This window comes from Plectropomus leopardus, chromosome 23 (genome assembly GCF_026936395.1).
Source record: "Plectropomus leopardus strain MGB_pleo_1.0 chromosome 23, ASM2693639v1, whole genome shotgun sequence".
NCBI classification, from domain to species: domain Eukaryota; kingdom Metazoa; phylum Chordata; class Actinopteri; order Perciformes; family Serranidae; genus Plectropomus; species Plectropomus leopardus.
The window spans coordinates 21749818-21769598 of NC_142198.1; the positions used below are offsets into that span (position 1 = coordinate 21749818).

A 19781-nucleotide genomic window follows, 5' to 3' on the forward strand; every position below is an offset into this window, starting at 1 on the left:
ATGGGTTAGCTCACCAGCAAGTTACTTTGGAAGTTGTCTCGCTCTCTAGCTAGTTGGTCAGCTTGGTAGTGGGCTAGTCTAGTATCTCGCTTGCTAGCTAAACTGCATAGAAGATTCTTTTTTAATTTAATCTTTTATATTTTGTTGTATTTCTGTCTTTTGTTTTGTGCAGATAAACCTTTAAAAAAATCTTAAATTGAGAGAGGACAATGATGTTTCTGTGCTGTATTCCAGATGTTAGATTCCCTGATGAGGTCAAACTGTCTTTACGAACATCTGCCATTTCAGGATCCTTTTCGTCCGAGTTACGAACCGTCACTGAGCGCGCTCCGTTTTTCATGGAAATGTTGCATTCTAGAATTCCACCGCAGAATTCCGGAACCCGTCCTGCCGAGTTCTAGAGCAGATCCCGCTGACGTCCCGCCCTCCCACCCCTCTCTCTCCGTCTCTCTTCCTCTGAATGTGTTCAGCCATTTTACAAACAAACAAAGAAAAACAGTTTGGTTGTCCCTGTCTCCTATAGCTGCGTGGTGACAGAGTCCTCTATGACCTCACAGCTGTCCTCTATGACATCGTCGCAGGGTCCCACCCACCCGCCGATCATCATCACCCCTCCTCCTCCCCCGCCTCCATCCACGCCGCCCTCGCCCGCTCCTCCCACGCCTCCGCCCTGGAAAACGTCCTCGCTGGAGTCCAGGAGGCGTGAGCTGGACTCGGACATGTTGGAAGCACAGTGCAGGGATTGGCAGGGGCATGGGGGCGGGAGGGGCAGCGTCAGGAGCGAGTCCCGCCCGTTCGTTCGCCGCGGCGAGAATGAGGGGTTATTGATGTCGACGGAGCGGCCCACCTCGTTCAGGTGAGTCTCGCTTCTGGTCACGTCACTGAGTCCGAAGTCGGAGTGGCTGTGGGTCCCCAGGGGGCGGAGCAACCCGTCGGAGATGGTGTAGGAAGGCGGGGACTGGAGGGGGAGGGGCATGGGCGGCGCTTTGCGTTTGGAGCGTGAGAACAGGTAGGAGAGGCGCTTGAAAGAGTCCGCCTTTGCTCCTGGAGACGAGAGGCGCTGCAGACGGCTCCTCGTACGAGCTAACGATGAGGAGAGTGTCGAGGAGAATGATGAAGACGGGGAGGGGAGGGCGGTGTTGGTGGACGGAGGGATGACGGTCGTCTTCAGCCCGTTGCTCTTTGGTTTCCCCTCCTCTTCCTCCTCCTCTTCTCCCCATCCTATGCCCTCCTCCAGCTCCTCCTCCTCACCCTCGCCCCCTCCCTCCATCCGGGTCATCCCAGAAATGGAGCGCACCAAGGCTGACACGCCGAGTGTCGGTGATGGTGCCCCGTCGTCCTCCAGCGGGGTCATGAAGGTCACGCCCTTTGACTTCTGGCCTCCGCTGCCGTCGCCTGATTCGCTGTCATCCTCAGAGGCCACGGCGCCATCATCTTTCGTCGTCTCACTGGAGGAGGAGTAGTTTCGCCGGGGAGGACGCCGGTTGCCGAGAAGATCCAGGACCTCGTAGCGGAAACTGGAGATGTCCTGCTTCAACTCCTGGAAAGAGACGGACAGAAAACTATTGTGAATTTCATGTGATTATTGACGTTATTATAGATTTGCTCTGTTGTTTCAGTGCAGAGAAGTAAAATCTTTCTAGGATTTTAGAACATTTCTACGATTTTGGGATGCTTCAAGGAGTTTAGGACATTTCTACGATTTCGGGATGCTTCAAGGATTTTAGGACATTTCTGTAAACTTGGGACATTTCTACAATTGTACGACAAGAACGTTAGGATATTTCCAGGATTTTTGCATGTTTTTTGGATTTAACAATGTTTCCTGGATTTTAGGATGTCTGTAGGATTTAAGGACATTTCTAAAATTTTGGGATGTTTATAGGATTTTAGGTCATTTCTAGGATGTTAGGATGTTTCTTGGATTGTACGAAATTAAGGGTTTAGCCAAGACCTCTGTCGGGGCTGCGGGAATCCTCCACTTATACTGTTTTTGATAAACAAGCTCTTTTGGATGCTGTTTTAGGCACATGCAGATTTGGCCCCTGGGCCTTGAGTTGAGTATTACTGCAATATCAGAAAAAGACATTTTTAGGGTGCAGAGTTTATCTAAAGCTTCAAACGGAATAAATATCTGACATTCAGGGAGAAACCCACGAGATAAATAACAGAAGGAGAAGAGGGTGACGAGGGGAAGTGGAAGAGATGAGACTGGTGCCTGAATGAGAGGAGGGAGGTGAAATATCAGTTTGTAGAGGCAGAGGGTGAAGAGGAGGGTAAGGACTCGGGAGGATGGTGGTAAAGAGAGGAAGATTGAGGTCAAGAGACGAGCAAAAGAGAGAAAAAGAGAGTGGATAAGTGGAGGAAGTAGTGACTGAAGAGAGAGGGGTCAGTTCAGGCAAAAGACTCCAGCAAACTCTTCCTCACTTAAATAAATTGCTTTATTCACTTAATTCATTTTATCGTTTCAGTGCAAACCCATCAAAATTACGTCACGTAAAACTGGAATTACCGCTTTGTGTTTGTATGCATCGGCAAACGAGTCAAGTTGCACTTTGAGTTTACGTTCATGTCTGTTAAAACATGAACGCTTCAAACACATTGTCTTCCCAGCAGCACAGAAGATCTCTACAATCAAATCAGTTCATCTCTGAGTCAAAGTGAACGTTTGTGCCAAATGTGAAAAAATTCCCTTTAAGGTGTTCTAAAGATACCACGTTCACAAGTTTAAAAAAGGACAAGGTCACAGTTATCTTGTCTTTTGACCTATGACCACTTAAATCTAATTAGTGCATTGTTGAGTCCAACTTAACGTTTGTGCCAAATTTGAAAAAGTTCCCTCAGGGCGATCTTGAGATATCGAATTCACCAGAATGAGGGGGATGCAAGTTCACAGTGACCTTCGACCCATGACCACCAAAATCGAACAAATTCACCACTGAGCCGAAGTTAATGTTTGTGCCAATTTTGAAGAAAAATTCTTAAAGTGTTCTTGAGATATTGCATTCACAAGGATGGGATTGACGGATAAACCAAAAACATGACACCTCCAGCAAACAGCTCACTGGAGGCATGAACACATGTTTTGTGGGGTCACAGTGACCTTGACCTTCGATTGTCGAAAAACAACTTCATTCATTTCATTCTTGAGTCCAAGTGAATGTTTGTGCCAAAGTTGGGGAAATTCCCGAAAGGCCTTCTTGAAATATTGTGTTCATGAGAATGAGACAGACAAGGTCACAATGACCTTGACCTTTGGTCATCAAAACCTAATCAGTTCATCATTGAGTCCAAGTGGACGTTTGTGCCAAATTTAAAGAAATTTCTTTAAGGCATTTGTGAGATGTCGCTGTTCATTCTTTCATCTTTTTTCTTCATCATAAGAAAAAGTGATGAGTAGATCATTTTAAACCAAACATGAGTTGAGTGTTCAGTTCGTTGCTCGGTGCTGAAACAATGCTGGCTTTTATTTGGACATAGTTAACCCTTTGAAAGTTGTTTTTTTGCAAAAAATTAAGGAAGAGGGCGCTGAGTAACTTGCAAGAAATTAGTAAAAAAAACAAAAAAAAAAACTTAACTTAAAAAAAGGGAATTATCTGAAAATAAGCAAAAAATAATAAAGAAGAAAATAAAAATAAAAACAGAAATGACCCAAAAAAGGGAAGAACGAAAGTGACCAAAAACATATGTATACATTTTCTTTTCTTAACACAATTTTAAATATATAATCACGATAATTATGAATGCCATTTTGGGACATTTCTTACCTAGTTGCCTTTTTTCTCCATTTTTTTTTTTAAAGAAATCAGACCAGTTCGCTCAGTTTTCAAAGGGTTAAACAGTTTTCAAACAACAAAACATGTTTCAAAGGGTTAAATTCAGCGTTAAAGAGAACATTAACATAAACGCAGATGTAAACTTTCACTCTGTTTAACTCAGCTGCAGCTCTGTGCTTCTGTACCTGCGAGCCACGAGCCAAACAGCTCCGCTAACTTCAATTATTTCTTCTTTTTGGCTTTTTTCTTTCTCGCCATATGGGATCCAAATGCTGCACACGTGGCTTCATTCTCCAGAGAATAATTTACTTCAACATGCAGCTGATGTTAGATACACATTTCAAAACACACACGCACACACACACACACACACACACACACACACACACAATCTTTCTGCCTTTTTTTTTTTACGACTACTCATTTCTCACACACACTGACACACACACACTGACACACACAGAGGGTGTGAAAGTGATTCAGCTCGGTGTGCACCTGATGTTGTTTTTGCGTTGAAAAGCCCAAAGGAGCGTTCCACTTCAAAGACCAGGCAGTGCTCCAGAGGCATTATGGGAAACCGAATCTGGAGCTCAGAATAATTTACCGCTCTGAAGATTTGGATCTCCTCTCAAAGATTATCGACCGTCAATTATTGTTGATCAGAGCGGACGATTTCGAGAGGAAAAGCCTGACAGGCAGCATTTATTAAAAAAATCTTTATATCTGTTGATAAATGTTTGTGGCGGCGCCGCCTTCATAAAAACCTGCGTTGTTTATTGGACACAAATCAGCGCTGACGAGACTCACCAACATCAACAGGCAGATTTATGGTTTTGTTTATACTCGATGGCGTTTTTGTTGCTCGTTTTTCTTCCTTTATCATCTTTTTCCTTTGTTCATTTATTCGGATCCACGCGAGCCGTCACTGTGATAACAAGCTGCTCGTCACGTGTTTTTTTTTTTTACAAATAGAAAGCACCCACCTTAAAGTTCTCCTCCGTCAGTCCCTCGTCCGTCTTGGCGCTGCGGATCATGGCCGCCACGTATCTCTTCACCAGGCTCCGGATCACTTCCTGTTGGAGACAGTCGCCATGGTTACTTCACTGTCTGAATATTTCTATATTTGATCAGATTTTGGGTATTTGGACATATTATATTATATTATTTTTACATTATTTTTTGGAGTTGTATAGGATTTATTTTGATCATTTATATTATTTATATTTCTTTGAGTTTTATATAATTTAGGGTTTTTTTAAATATGATTTTAATTGAGTTTAAGACATATTTATGACTTTTTTAGTTTTTTAAAAATTTTATTTTTATTATTTTATATATTATTATTTCATTTTATTGATATTTTTGTTATTTATTGAGTTTTTAAGTTTTATATATTATTATTTTATTAGCATTTATATTATCTATTTATGAGTCTTTATTTTTTATATATTATTTTATTGAGTTTTATATGATTTATATTATGATTTATTTTTTTTTAGATATAATTGTTATTTTATAATGTTTCATATTATTAATTTATTAGGTTTTTTCTCCATTTTATATATATTATTATTTTATTACTTGAGTTTTACATTCATTATTTTGTTAGTTTTTTATTTTTTTTAATGTATTACATTATTTTGACTTTTATGGGTTTTTTTGTAAGTTATGGATTCTGAATTCTTCAATATTTTATACTAAATGTTTGCATCAGTGATTTCACAGCTTCAAATGAGAAATCTTTAAATCTGTTCCTAAAAAGAGTTTAGATGGGTTTTATTTTCAGCGGCATTTAATGGAAATATTGCTGCATATAAACTTCTGTTAAGCTGAAGTAAGTAAAAACATTAATTTTTTAAAATATATTTTCCAGGAAAATTAAAAAAATATTTTTTTTTTATTTTAAATTACTTTTTGTCTCAGCTATTTCTGGCATGTCTACGTGTTTTTAAGTGATAATGTATAAAACTTGCTCACTTTACTGTGTCGTCACATAATGCAGAGTATTTTTATCTGACTGATGAATTTAAATGTTAGCGTCTCATTAGGTATTCAGCCAATGAGGCGAGTGACCCTCATTGATTTAAAGACCAAAGACAAATTTCACCAGCATTTGGTGCTCAGTGGGCGGTAATTCAAACCCTGACACACTGCTACAGCACACACACACACACACACACACACACACACACACACACACACACACACACACACACACACACACACACACACACACACACACACACACACACACACACACACTGCATCCTCCCACAGTCAACACCTGTGACTGCCAAACGGGCCGGTCTGGCGTGCTGTCACTCTCCGCCTCTGCCAGAAACGCACCACACACTCTGCGAGAGTGAAGGGCACATTCCTACAACAATCCTTAAAAACACGGACGCCTCTCAAAGCAACAAGCGGCGCTGCCAAACACAAAGTACTGGCGTTCCTGCGTCTGCAGTCGCTGCCAGTGCAGAGGTGTCAAAATACAAGAGATCCGTCTCGCTTGACTCGCTCCACAAATTCTTACACACATCCCCCAAAAACTGGACGTCAGAATGACTCTCGCAGCTGCCAAAAAACAATAAACTGTTTCTGTCACAATCAACAAGTGCTGGAGCGTTTCAAACAGGAGCTCATTTTTACTTATATTAGAGGACAAAACCTGGAGGACGCTTTTCTGTCTCTGCAGCGAGGACAGGAGTTAAACCACCTGAGGTTACCTGAGTTAAAGGAATAGTTGTACATTTTCAGACATAAGCTTTTTGTCGATCTTGCAGATAGATGTATACTTGTCTCTAATACTTGTCAAAGTTTTTTTTATGTCCTTAGTTTAATATCTAGAAAAAACAAAGTCTATAAATTAGGAGATGTGGTTTTATGGGGTGTTTGAGATAGTGAAAAAACTCAAGGACAAAGACACATAAGGTGCTTAAAACAGCATCAAAACAGAGCTTCTTTATCAAAAAAAGTGCCATTAGACGATGTCCTTAATGTCCTAAAACCTGAGAAACGTCCAAATGTCCCACAAACGCCCTAAAATCTGAAAAAGCCCAAAAATCCCAGAAACTTGCTAAAATCCTAGAATCATCCTAAAATCCAAGAATTGTTCAATAGACCTAGAAACGCCCTAAAATCTGAAAAACGCCCTAAAATCTGAAAAACGCCCTAAAATCTGAGAAACGCCCTAAAATCTGAGAAATGGCCTAAAATCTGAAAAAGCCCAAAAATCCCAGAAACTTGCTAAAATCCTAGAAACAGCCCAAACTCCACGAAATGTGGTAAAATCCTGGAAATCCTAAAATCTGAGAAACATCATAAAATCCTAGAAAAGTCATAAAATCTGACACATGCACAAGCACACACACGCACACACACGCACGCACGCACGCACGCACGCACGCACGCACGCACACGCGCACACACACACACACATACGTGCACACACACACACACACACACACACAGTGCCGGGTGTACAGACCTGGTAATGCTGATTCTGTATCAGACTGTCAGCGTGACGTTCCTGCAGAGAGAAAAAACAACGACAAAATGTTAACCCTTTAAAACCTGGAGCAGCATCACCTTTTTTTGTGCTGCTTCTTTTCACAATTATTACAAGTAGAAAAATAGTTTTAAATGTTGAGAGAAAAAAGAAAAATGCTTGAAAAAAAACAATGTTTCAGATTATAATAATTATATATTTAAAATTGTTTTACAAATTTATTTAAATTTTTAAAACACTTTTCCACTCCATTGCCTTGTTTGTTTGTGTCTAAATTTCGTATTCATTTATTCATATTTTTTAATTTTTAAATTTAAATTTATACTTTTTGTTTTTTGTTGTCTTTTACAGATATATCAAAAATCTTTAAGGTTAGGAATTAATTTATTTATTTATTTATTAATTTTAAAAAATCAGGTCAATTTTGTTTTTATTGGTTTTTGGGGTCATTTCTTGAGCTTGTTGCTTTCTACCCATGTTTTTAAAAGAAACGGTGCTCAGTTTGATGTTGTGTTGAATCCGTAATCTTTCTGCATTTAAACAACTTAAATAAAGAAAAACATCACCCGTCTTTTCTTTCTTTTTTTTTGTTAAAACAGTGACGTCCTCTCTTCAAAAATGATGAATAGCACCAAACTGGAACAAAGAGAGCAGGTAACAAATTGCCTGCGGCTGACAGGGTGACACTTTTACAGCCTGGATCCTCCACAGCTGCTGAGTAACGAACTCCACTTAATCATTTTCTCCTCTAGACTAAAAACGAAAATAGGACTTTTATATTTTTGGGAGAGAAGTTCTGCTCTTCGTTCCCGGCCGTCCGCTGATGCTCAGAGGTGAGCGTCTCTCTGCGCCTCTCTTCACCTCATCAAAACGCTGGAACCAACTGAGCCGAGAGCTCGCAGAGCGGACCGATGCAACTGATGCTGCACGTATTCACGCTGCTTTTTTTAACTAAACGCTCAGCAGAGAAACAGACATAAAACATGCATTTAACCCTTTGAAACCTACACCGAAAAAAAGGAGAACTGTCAGGTAATATGTATGGTAATAAGGCAATGAGGAAATGAGCCAAAACCTTTGCAATAATTTAGTAAAAAGTACAAGAAAATTATCTTAAAATCTGTAAATAAATGAATGAGTAAATAAATAAAATAAAATAATGAAAACAAATAAGAAAAAATAAGAAAAAACAAAGAAATTCGCCAGGGAAAGGGCTTAAAAATTATAATTCTGTTACCTAATTTCAAATTGTTATTATAAACGTACTTTTTCCTCTAGCTTTTTCCTTTTTTTACCTAGACATTTCTCCATAGCTTTAAATAAATAGTTTTCTAAATCTACTAATTTTAATTTGTGAAACATTACTTACCGAGTTGCTCACTGTGTTTTTTCCTCATATTTTGGGAAGAAGTCACACTAATTGGCTCAAAATTTAAAAGTTTAAATGCTTCTGAAAGCAGCACTAGAAAAGTTATGTCAGGTCTGTAAAGGGTTAACTAACTTAAAATAATTACTTCAATTGTTGACAAATAAATGAGTTACGTTTTTCAGATCAAGTTGTCAAGTTGGATTTAAACAACTGCTTAGGTATTGAGTTGAGAAAACTCAGACATTAATTCATTAATGTCTGATTGAAGCAATTGTTTTAAACTGGTTTACAATTATTTTTTTTAAGTGTAAGAAAATTGACTGAATTCCTTTGAAGAATATAAAAATAAAATTATTAATTTTACAAGAAATGGCCCAAATTATTGCCAAGAAATTACACAAAAATGACCTGAAAATTCGCAAAATAAAAGAAAAGTAAAGAAAAAAACAAACAAGGGAATGACCTGACCCCTAAACATTTTTCCTTAACTTTTTCTTTGTTCCCTAAACATTTTTCCTTAGGTTTATTCTTTGTTCCCTAAACATTTTTCCTTAGTTCCCTGAATATTTTTCCCTATTTTATTTTTTGTATTTCCTAAACATTTTTCCTTTTTTTCTAATTTTCTAAACATTTTTTTCCTATCCTTTTAAAATATTTATAATTTATAATATAATATAAATTATAATTTATAAATTTATAATATTATTTAAAAAAATTTTTTTTTTTGAAATCTACTAATTTCTTACAATTTTGCGGAACATTTTTTAGAAAGTTGCTCTTTGCCTTTTTTCACATATTTTTCAAAAGAAATTGCACCGATTTGGATTTCTTCGGACGAGCAGCATGGAGACATTTTTGGGTTTTGTTGTTTTTTAATTTTTTAAAAAAAATGTTTGAATCCTGGTCACCATTTGCTTCAGCTGTTTGGGAGACGGGTGCAACATCTTTTCCCCGTGAAACTTTTGATTTATTTTTGGGTGAACTATCCCTTTAAGTGACGGATCTGCTGTTCATCCTCTCCACATCTTCCTCTAACAATCCATCTCCGCCTATCATCATCGCCTTCCACATCTGATGCTGTTTTTCAGCTTGCTCTGTCAACACACACACACACACACACACACACACACACACACACACACACAGGCTCTCTCCCTTGATCAGATCTCTGCAGAGCTGTGTGTCTCTGTGAACCTATGTGGGCTGGTTGGCTTATATAACTCAGCTGACTTCAGCTGAGGTGAACATGCCAGCTGCACTCGCTCCGTGTGTGTGTGTGTGTGTGTGTGTGTGTGTGTGTGTGTGTGTGTGTGTGTGTGTGTGTGTGTGTGTTATCGCTCGCAGTCTCTCTCCAGATGACTGGACTGTTAAATGTGTTTATCAGGACGTGTTTTTGTGCTGATGTTCCTTCTGCGCTCGCAGACACACAGCTGATGTCGCTCCGTCTGACTGTATTTCTGTCACATTTGTGTAACTCTGAAACCTTCCGCTCTGAATTTATTAACTCTTTAGCTGATGTGCACATCGACCCTGCTGTGCTTCTCTGAAAGCTCATTTCCATACTTTTATTTTATTTAAAACACAGCTCACAAAATATGAATTATTGTTGCACAGAGTGGTGTACGGAAGCTCTAAGTGGCCATGCATTCATATATATATATATATATATATATATATATATATATATAAAACTAAATTATTTGTAAGTGTATTAATATCTGAGCAGTACTTTAATGTTAATTCAGGTCGAAGGTGGAGCTCATTTTAACTCACTTCAAATACTTTAAGTGGTGTGATCTCTATAACACCAGATCATACTTTAATATCTGATAACTGTTCTTAAAAATCTGATTTAAGAAGTAACTTAAGTTACTAAATAAGTGTATAAATGCAGTGAAGTCAAATATATAGTTACTACAGGATATTAGGGCCATTGTCTCTATAAGATAAAGAAATAAAAAAAGGGCCAGGGGAGAGGGATGAAAACTTGAATTCTCTCTGAGATCATTAAGTCATAAATTTAAACATTTTCAGGGCTTTCTGACAGAAAACAAAGTGACATACAAGTATAATAATAATGTTGTGGGCGTGAAAGGAATTTATTTATTTATTTAAAAAAAAAATTAAAAATGTAGGGAAAAAGTCTAGAGAAAAAAATGCATGATAAAATCTGATTTGTAAAGTAACTAAAGTTATTAAATAAATGTACTGAATTCAAAATATAAGGTTACTACAGGGTATTAGGGTCACTGTAAAAAAACAAAATAAAATAAAATAAATATTTAAAAAAAATAGAAAAAATCATGGGGAAGAAAACTTGAATATTCTCTGAGATCATAAAGTCGTAAATTTGCAAGAAAAACATTTTCAGGGTTTTCTGACAGAAAACAAAGTGACATACAAGTAATAATAATAATAATGTTGTGGACATTCTTACATTTCTTTCTTTTTTTATACATTAAATGTCAAATTAAATTAAATTAAATAATTCATCTTTTAATAGGTATCCTCATTAGCTGATGCCAGTTATACCAGCTGATCTTCCTGGGGTCCAAAATTCATTGCAAATGTAATATTTATAATATTTATAGTATTATGTCCGGTTGACTTTGCACTGTTTATGGAGTTTCTTGCTTCTTTCTTTGCTTTCATCGTTTGTGTCGTCCGCATTAAGCTTCCTGCACCACACAGAGGAACATTTCATTCATCTGCATATGAAAAAAACAAATGCAAAATGAAAGCTGAACTAGAATTTGATGATTTTTGACGGGACGAGCTGCAGCCGCCGCATCAAACCGGCGAGCTTCTGCACTTCTGAGACAGTCGGTCTCTGCGCCGCTGCGCTTCAGACGAAGTTCACAAACTCCTGAATAAATGTTTGATTTATTCATGTGTGGCCTAACGCGCCGCCGTGGCCATATGCCCGTCACCGAAAACAGTCACGCAAACGCGCCGCGGAGGCCTCAGCCGCGCTCAGAGGCCATATGCTGATATTCATGTTCACAGGTCACCGGAGGATTTACACGATTCTCGTGCAAACTGGTCACCGCGAACGCCGCTGCACGAGCCGAAGGAGCGCGTTCTGCCTGCAGGCGAAACTCAGTTTTATCGATGTAAACAAACTTTAACTCGACAGAGTCCAACAGCACGAGAAGCTCACACGAAAACACAATGACTCATTCTTTAGAAGAGTAAACCAGCAACCTTTTTTGTTTCTACAAACATTCTTAAATGGTTAGAATGTAACGCTCTCTAAAAACCTCCTACAAAATGTTTGGAGACAACGTTACCTGCAAGTTGCGATAAAGTTGTAAGAAAACGTTTTAATCTAATGTTCAGAGAACGTTTTCAGGATGTTTATTATTTCTCAGGATGTGATGTTTTCCCTGCAACACTCTGAGGATGTTTTGGTGATGTTGCTAGGTGACAAATCACAGAACTTTCTTTTATAAAATGTTCCCACAACGTTACACGAGAACAAAGGGAGAACGTTTTAAAAGAAACATTTATGAAAGACTGAGATTACAAACTTTTTTGGATGAAAATGTAATGTGATATAAGTTTTACATTTTTTGATGTTTATAGAGAACGTTGCCCAAACTTTAAGAAGAACGTTCTGGGAACATTAAAAAAACATGCAGCTGAAAACGTTACTAAAACATTTAGTGGTTGCATTGTGCTGTTTTCAGAACGTTTTTAGAACCAAAAGTTGGTAGCTAGGAACCTTCTAAAAATGTTTTTGATTATAAAAAAAATCTTAACATTTTTGCAGCAGCAGTTTTTTTTAATGTTGTCACATTTTCATTACAAAACGTTCTCTAATCTCAAAAACGTTCTTTTTTTATTTAAAATTTTAACTTGATTTTATAAAAAAAGTTGCAGAGAACATGCTGAACATGACGTTGAATGTCTCAGTTTGATGCTAAAGGCATTTAAACACAGTTTTGTTGGAGTTTGTTATATTAGTAATTCTAAATGTTTCATTTTTATTGAAAAACATCGGTTCCAAATATCGGTTATCGGTCTCATTAAGTTCTAAAAATTGTATCGGCCCTGAAAAAGCAATATCGGTCAACCCCGACTTTATATGATGGTGTATTAAAAAAGTTTAAAAAAATAAAAATACAGGGACAGGAAAGGGGGATAATATTCCTAGAAAGAAAAGTATTATTTTTAGTATGAATTATTTTTTTAAAAAAGTATTATGTGAAAAAACTCTTAAAAAAATTAAAAAAGGACATTGTGGTTAAATGCACATATTCTGAGCAGCAGTAATCTCATAAATATTGCACAAACAGGAGCCTGAAGTGTGGAAACAACATCAGATATTGTGATTGGTAAAAACATGAGACTCACGGTGAACTCTCGGAGGTTTTCACATTTGTGCGTGTCGTCCCCGGGCGGCTGGCCTCGCCTGCACAGCTTGCTGTGGAGCCACACGAGCAGGTACAGGATGGACTTGGGGCTGGGGATGATGTTGAACGGAGGCGGCAGCGTGCCGCCCTCGTCAAAGTAACTCATCCACAGCTTGGTGCGGGCGAACTTCCACTCGATGTCGGCGTGGTCCTGCAGGACGAAGACGAGACGGCTGCGGGTCATGGAACAAACTGAGGTGGTCTTTTTTTTATTCAGTAACAAGTCGGTGAAAAAGTCTCTGAGGAGGCGAAACGACCTGCAGCTACAGCTGAGACGGTAAATTTAGTTTCATTTACATTTCTACAGCGTTTTTCCATCAGTTTGATTCCTGGCTGCTCACTCGCTTTATTTTCAAAAATAATGCTTTCAAACTCATACATGTATTTGTATTGTGTTCTTTGTATATTTGTATTCTTCTGTTTCATAGAAGCATCTTTCAGTATTTTGTATTTATTTGTTTTCTTTTTGCATTTCATGTAAAGTGTCTTTGAGTAAAGGATCCAACCTACCTATTATTAGTCCTGTTCATTTCTTTATAATATATTTATCTATCTAAAATATAATCTGTATAAAATATACTATAAAGTAATTTGTTATATTCATTTTTACAATTTATAGAATTAATTTACCTCTTTCCCCCTTTCTTTCTTTCAGAACGACTGGTTTAGAATATTGTTTTTTATTTTGATGTTGTTGTTGTATTTATTATCATAATAATAATAATAATAATAATAACAATAATAATACATTTATTATTTTTAATTTATTAATTATTATTTATTATAATTTTCTTTATTTTTACAATTATATATATACCTTTTTCATTCATTTAATTAATTATTTTTTTTGAAAGTAAGCCAATTTGCTTTGGTTAAAAAAGTTAAATACAGAAAATGATAAATTAAGAAATTATGATTAAAATAACAAAAAAATGCCCATCACAAACTCATGATTAAAAATAATGTCTTAAATTTTTCAAAATACAAAGATATAAAAAACAAAACCCTGTTATCTGCAAATGTTGGGGATGTTTACTGGATTAACCTTTAATCTGACGGATTATGATTTCTCGTGTGGACTTACGGCGATCAGCTGGTAGGAGTTGTTCATCATGGCGATGAGCATGTTGAGCAGAACCACCAGCGAGATGACGTTATACGTCCCGAACATGGTCGCCCCCACGAACTCGGTGAACTCGTGCCGGGCCTTCACGTTGGTGACGTACAGGTTCAGCAGCCCGAATATGGACCAGAAGAGAGACTGCAGAGTCTCGAACAACCTGAGGACACGACGGCAGGAAAGTCACTTTGATCTGCATGTAACACTGAGTTTGCTCTCCGACACCTTACGGAGACGAAAAGGACAAAAACTATCCCCACTGAGTCACTTTATTTTTACTGACTGGGCCGTAAGTTGAGGATCACTGCCACAGTGTGTAAAAAGACACAAAAAAAGATTTGGATAAAAACATCTGTCCTCTGTGTGTTTGACAGTCACAGTTACAACACGGCTCACTGAGTCTTTGAGGAGGCAACAAGAGACAGAGACAGAGACAGAGACAGAGACAGAGACAGCGACAGCGACAGCGACAGAGACAGAGAGACAGAGACAGACACAGAGACAGAGACAGAGACAGAGACAGAGACAGAGACAGAGACAGAGAGACAGAGAGACAGAGACAGAGAGACAGAGACAGAGACAGCGACAGAGACAGAGACAGAGACAGCGACAGAGACAGAGACAGAGACAGAGAGACAGAGACAGACACAGAGACAGAGACAGCTACAGAGACAGCAACAGCGACAGAGAGACAGAGACAGAGACAGCGACAGAGAGACAGAGACAGAGACAGAGACAGCGACAGAGACAGAGAGACAGACACAGAGAGACAGAGACAGAGAGACAGAGACAGAGACAGCGACAGAGACAGAGAGAGAGAGAGAGACAGAGAGAGAGACAGACACAGAGACAGAGACAGAGACAGAGACAGCTACAGAGACAGCAACAGCGACAGAGAGACAGAGACAGAGACAGCGACAGAGACAGAGAGACAGAGAGAGAGAGAGAGACAGAGACAGCGACAGAGACAGAGAGACAGACACAGAGAGACAGAGACAGAGAGACAGAGACAGAGACAGCGACAGAGACAGAGAGAGAGAGAGAGACAGAGAGAGAGACAGAGACAGAGACAGCGACAGAGAGACAGACACAGAGAGACAGAGACAGAGAGACAGAGACAGAGACAGCGACAGAGACACAGAGAGACAGAGACAGAGAGAGAGGTTTTGTCTGCAGGGTGTTACATTTGTGCTGCATGAAATATTCATCGCTGTGTGTGTGTGTGTGTGTGTGTGTGTGTGTGTGTGTGTGTGTGTGTGTGTGTGTGTGTGTGAACACTGTATCAATCACTGTACAGAGTGTGTGTCGGAGTGTGAGCGATGGTGAGAATTTCCAGTAAATGTACAGGTGAAGTGTGTGTGTGTGTGTGTGTGTGTGTGTGTGTGTGTGTGTGTGTGTGTGTGTGTGTGTATGTGTGTGTGTGTGAGCGGGCGAGAGACTGTGTCGAGTGTGTAAATAAAGAGAGAGAGAGGGAGGCGGTGAATGAAGAATTCGAGCGTGATATTACGTCGCGGTTATGAAACGAGGAAAAGAAACAGAAAGAAATTCAAAGCGAGTGAAGAGAAATAAAATAAACGTTTCCTCTTCAGGTCGTTCGATCCAGACGTTAACCGTTATCTGTTATTTTTTAAACCTTTAAGTGATTTTTATGTAAGAATGTTTGGATGATTTTTTTTGTGATTTTCCTCTTTTTTTATGATTATTGGGTGATTTTTTTTTAAACATATTGGGTGTTTTTTTTTCTTTTACTTTTGGCTTCTTATTCTTTAAAATATTTTGATGATCTTTTTCACTTAAAAAAATGTTAACTTTAAAAATCCTGGGCTTTTTTCCTCTTATAATCTTTCTGTCGATTTTTTAAATTTTTGGCGTTTTTTTTCTTTTAAATCTCGGGGTGATTTTTTTTGTCTTCTTAAAAACTTTTTGAAATTCTTTTTTTTTCTTTAAAAGTTGTTTTATCATCTTTAAGAATTTTTGTTGTTTTTATTTCCTTGATTTTTTTGGGTTATTTCTTTTTACAAAATAGTTTTCAGCTTTTTTCTTTAAAATTTTTGGATGATTTTTAAGGTAAACATGCCTTTTAAAGCTACATACCCCCCCAAATAACAATTAAAAAAAAAATGACACCACTTATCAAAGCAGGAAGCTGTAAAAATAGAAATAATGGATTTTCAAATTAACAGCAGTCCGTTAAGACATCATGTGGGACGGACACTTTGTAGCAGTCAAAAAAATAAATAAATAAAATAAATAAATAAATAAATAAAATCTGGCGCGATTATAAAACATTTACAGCCTCATTACACGACTGCTCCTCTTCTCTTCAAAAATAATTATTTTTTTTATTCTGGTATCCTTTAAATAATAATTCTTTTATGTTTCCTCGCCTTCTCTCTGACGTCTCCTCGTCCTTCTTTTCCTCTTTTTTTAGCTCTCTGTTCTTCCTCACACTCCCGCTCTACTTCCTCCTCCTCCTCCTCCTCTCTGCTTTGTTTTGTTTTTTTGTTTTTTGGCACATTAAATATTTTAACGAGTGGAAATTAGCATTTTGTAGCTCTTTTCTGACGCTTTTTTGGATTTTTTTTAAAGGAGCTATTTTAAGTATTCAAGTCTTTTGTCTTTTTTCCCTCCTCTTGTCTTTTATTTCCTTTCCTCTCTCCTTCCACAATCTATTTTATTCTATTTTTACATTTTATTTATCTATTCTCTCTTTTGTCTTGTCCATACTCCCCCTGCCTTCCCTCTTCTTAACTTGTTTCCTTTCCTCTCTCCTCTCCTTTCCTTCCCTCTTTCCTTCGCCCCCTCATGTGTCCTCTCGTTTCCTATCGTCTCATCTTCTCTCCTTTCCTTTTGTCCTCGTCTCTTTGGTTAATTTGTCACTTGTTTGTCCTCATTGTTTATCATCTCTTCTCCTCCCTTTGCTTCCTCTCCTTTTTTACCTTTACTTGTCTCCTTTTTTCTCCTCTCCTTACTTTTCTATATCTTCTACCTCCCCTCCCCTCTCCTCCCCTCCCCTCTCTCCCCCTCTCCTCCCCTCCTCCCCTCTCCTTTCCTCTCTCCTCCTCCCCTCTCCTCACCCTCTCCTCTCCTCCTCCTCCTCTCTCTCTTCCTCTCTCTCCTCCTCCTCCTCTCCCCTCCTCTCCCTCCTCCTCCTCTCCTCCTCTCCTCTCCCTCCTCTCTCCTCTCCCCTCCTCTCCTCTCTCTCTCCTCCCTCCCCTCCCCCTCCTCTCCTCCCCTCTCCTCCCTCCTCCTCCTCCTCCTCCTCCTCCTCCTCTCCTCCCCTCCTCCTCTCCTCCTCCTCCCCTCCTCTCCTCCCTCTCCTCTCCTCTCCTCCTCCTCCTCCCTCCCCTCCCTCTCCTCCCTCCTCCTCCTCTCTCCTCTCCTCCTCTCCTCCTCTCCTCTCTCCTCCCTCCTCTCCCTCCCTCCCTCCCCTCCTCCTCCTCCCTCCTCCTCCCTCCTCTCCTCCTCCTCCTCCCTCTCCTCCTCCTCCCCCTCCTCCTCCTCTCCTCTCCTCTCCTCCTCCTCTCCCTCCTCCTCCTCTCTCCTCCCCTCCTCTCTCCTCCCTCCTCCTCTCCCTCCCCTCCTCTCCTCTCCTCCCCTCCTCTCTCATCTCTCTCTCCACTAAGCCGAGTCATAAACTGCTTCAGCTGATCCTCACAGCCACTCAGTCATTTCACTGTTAGAGCTGCAGCCGTGTGGGAGGCAGAGTGTGTGTGTGTGTGTGTGTGTGTGTGTGTGTGTGTGTGTGTGTGTGTGTGTGTGTGTGTGTGACACAAAAACATTGTGTGCAGTGTCTCTGTGTGAGAAAACAAAAGTGTGTTTAGACTTGGCAGCCCGACAGCGTGCAATTAAATCATTCCTATAGAGCTCATGAATGTGGTAGCTTGTGTGTGTGTGTGAGTGTGTGTGTGTGTGTGTGTGTGTGTGTGTGTGAGTGTGTGTGTGTGTGTGTGTGTGTGTGTGTGTGTTTTTGGCATCAGTGCACAGTGAAATCACTGCAGCTTGCTGTGATTTTGACCGTCTGCAGCCACTTTATCCTGTAGACCTGTGAAACTCAACTTACAGCCCCACAGTGGCCCCGTCAGAGGGCCCCTCAAAATCCTCAAATTCACAATAAAAAATAAAGTGATTCACTCTGAGAATTGTTTCTGTACTTTTAGTATCAATGAGGTGTCAGAGCGCATAAAACAGCATCAAAATAGAGCCTGTTTATAAAAAAAGTACCAGTGGAGGATCCTCCATACCCCCGACAGAGGTCCAAGCTAAGATCCTAATGTCCTAAAATCCCAGAAAGGTCCCACAACTATAGAAATATTCAATGAACTAGAAATGTCTTAAAATCCTAAAAAAATCCTAAAATCTTAAATCTTAAAATTCTAGAAATCCCTGAAATGTCTTAAACTCCGAAAAACAAATTAAAACTTTAATATTAAAAAAAAACATAAATGTCCTAAAATCATTAAAAAAATCCTACAAAAATACCCCAAAACCCAAGAAATGTCCTAAAATCCTAACATTTGTCCTAACATTTCTGAAGATCCTAGAGACACCCTAAATCCTAGAGATGTCCTAAAATCCTAGAAACGCCTTAAAATTCTCAAAACTTATTTAAATCTCAGAAACGTCCTAAAATCCTAAAATGTCCTAAAATCCAAGAAACGTCCTAAAATCCTCAAGACACTAACAAGGTGTCCAAATCCCGAAGAGCGAGACGGAGAATGTTGTGTGTGAAAGGAAACGGGCTGAAGTTTGCAGAGTGTGAAAGACGGCGGTGAGGGAGTGTTTACAGCTTCTGTGTGAAGGCAGAACACACACACACGCACGCACGCGCACACGCACGCACACACACACACACACACACACACACACACACACACACACACACACACACACACACACGGTGCAAACCGCTGTAACACATTAATGGTGATAAGTGAGTGTGAAGTACAGATGAGTGTGAAGAGGAGGGGAGAAACACCTGGGCAGAAACAGGAAATGAGCTCGCAAAATAACTCATAAAGGTTGATAAGTGCACACGCACACACACACACACACACACACACACACACACACACACACACACACACACACACACACACACACACACACACACACACACACACACACACAGGAAGTAATGCTTGCACTGTAAACTCATGAATGTTGATGCCGGCTGGGTCGCCCGCGGGGCCGTGATCGCTCACTTTGCATAATGCATCATCTCAGCCGTCGCCGCGGCGATGTGCTCGCTCATTTAGCTCCAGCATGAGGCTGATTTCTCCGCGGCAGACGCCTGCGACGCAGCGGCGGCACGTCGAGGTCGATGTGCAGATGAGGAACCCGACGAGCAGCTGTGATCAACACGATGCTGTTTTGTTTATTCCACAGCGGGTTTGCCGAACGCGTTCGTCCTTTTTCAGCATCTCAGCGAAAAAGGTCGGCGTGTTTTTAACCGTCTCGTACCTCAAGTCAGATTCTTAATACTCAACCAAAATTACTGCAGGGACGCTCAGGCCAGGGGCCCGACGCAGCAGCCCCAAAAGGTTCCTAGGATTTTAGGACATTTCTTTGTTAGTTAGAGTTTTAGTTTTTC

General features: G+C 39.6%; 1 protein-coding gene across 1 annotated transcript in view; it reads right to left on the bottom strand.

The window, feature by feature from the left end:
• Window positions 1-454: 454 nt before the first annotated feature.
• Window positions 455-19781, bottom strand: part of trpc5a (transient receptor potential cation channel, subfamily C, member 5a) — a 141521-nt gene continuing 122194 nt past the window's right edge. The window contains 5 exon segments of the mRNA XM_088073698.1: window positions 455-1540; window positions 4760-4849; window positions 7264-7305; window positions 13010-13219; window positions 14153-14348. Coding sequence (XP_087929824.1) covers window positions 518-1540; window positions 4760-4849; window positions 7264-7305; window positions 13010-13219; window positions 14153-14348 — 1561 coding nt within the window. The 3' untranslated portion in view covers window positions 455-517.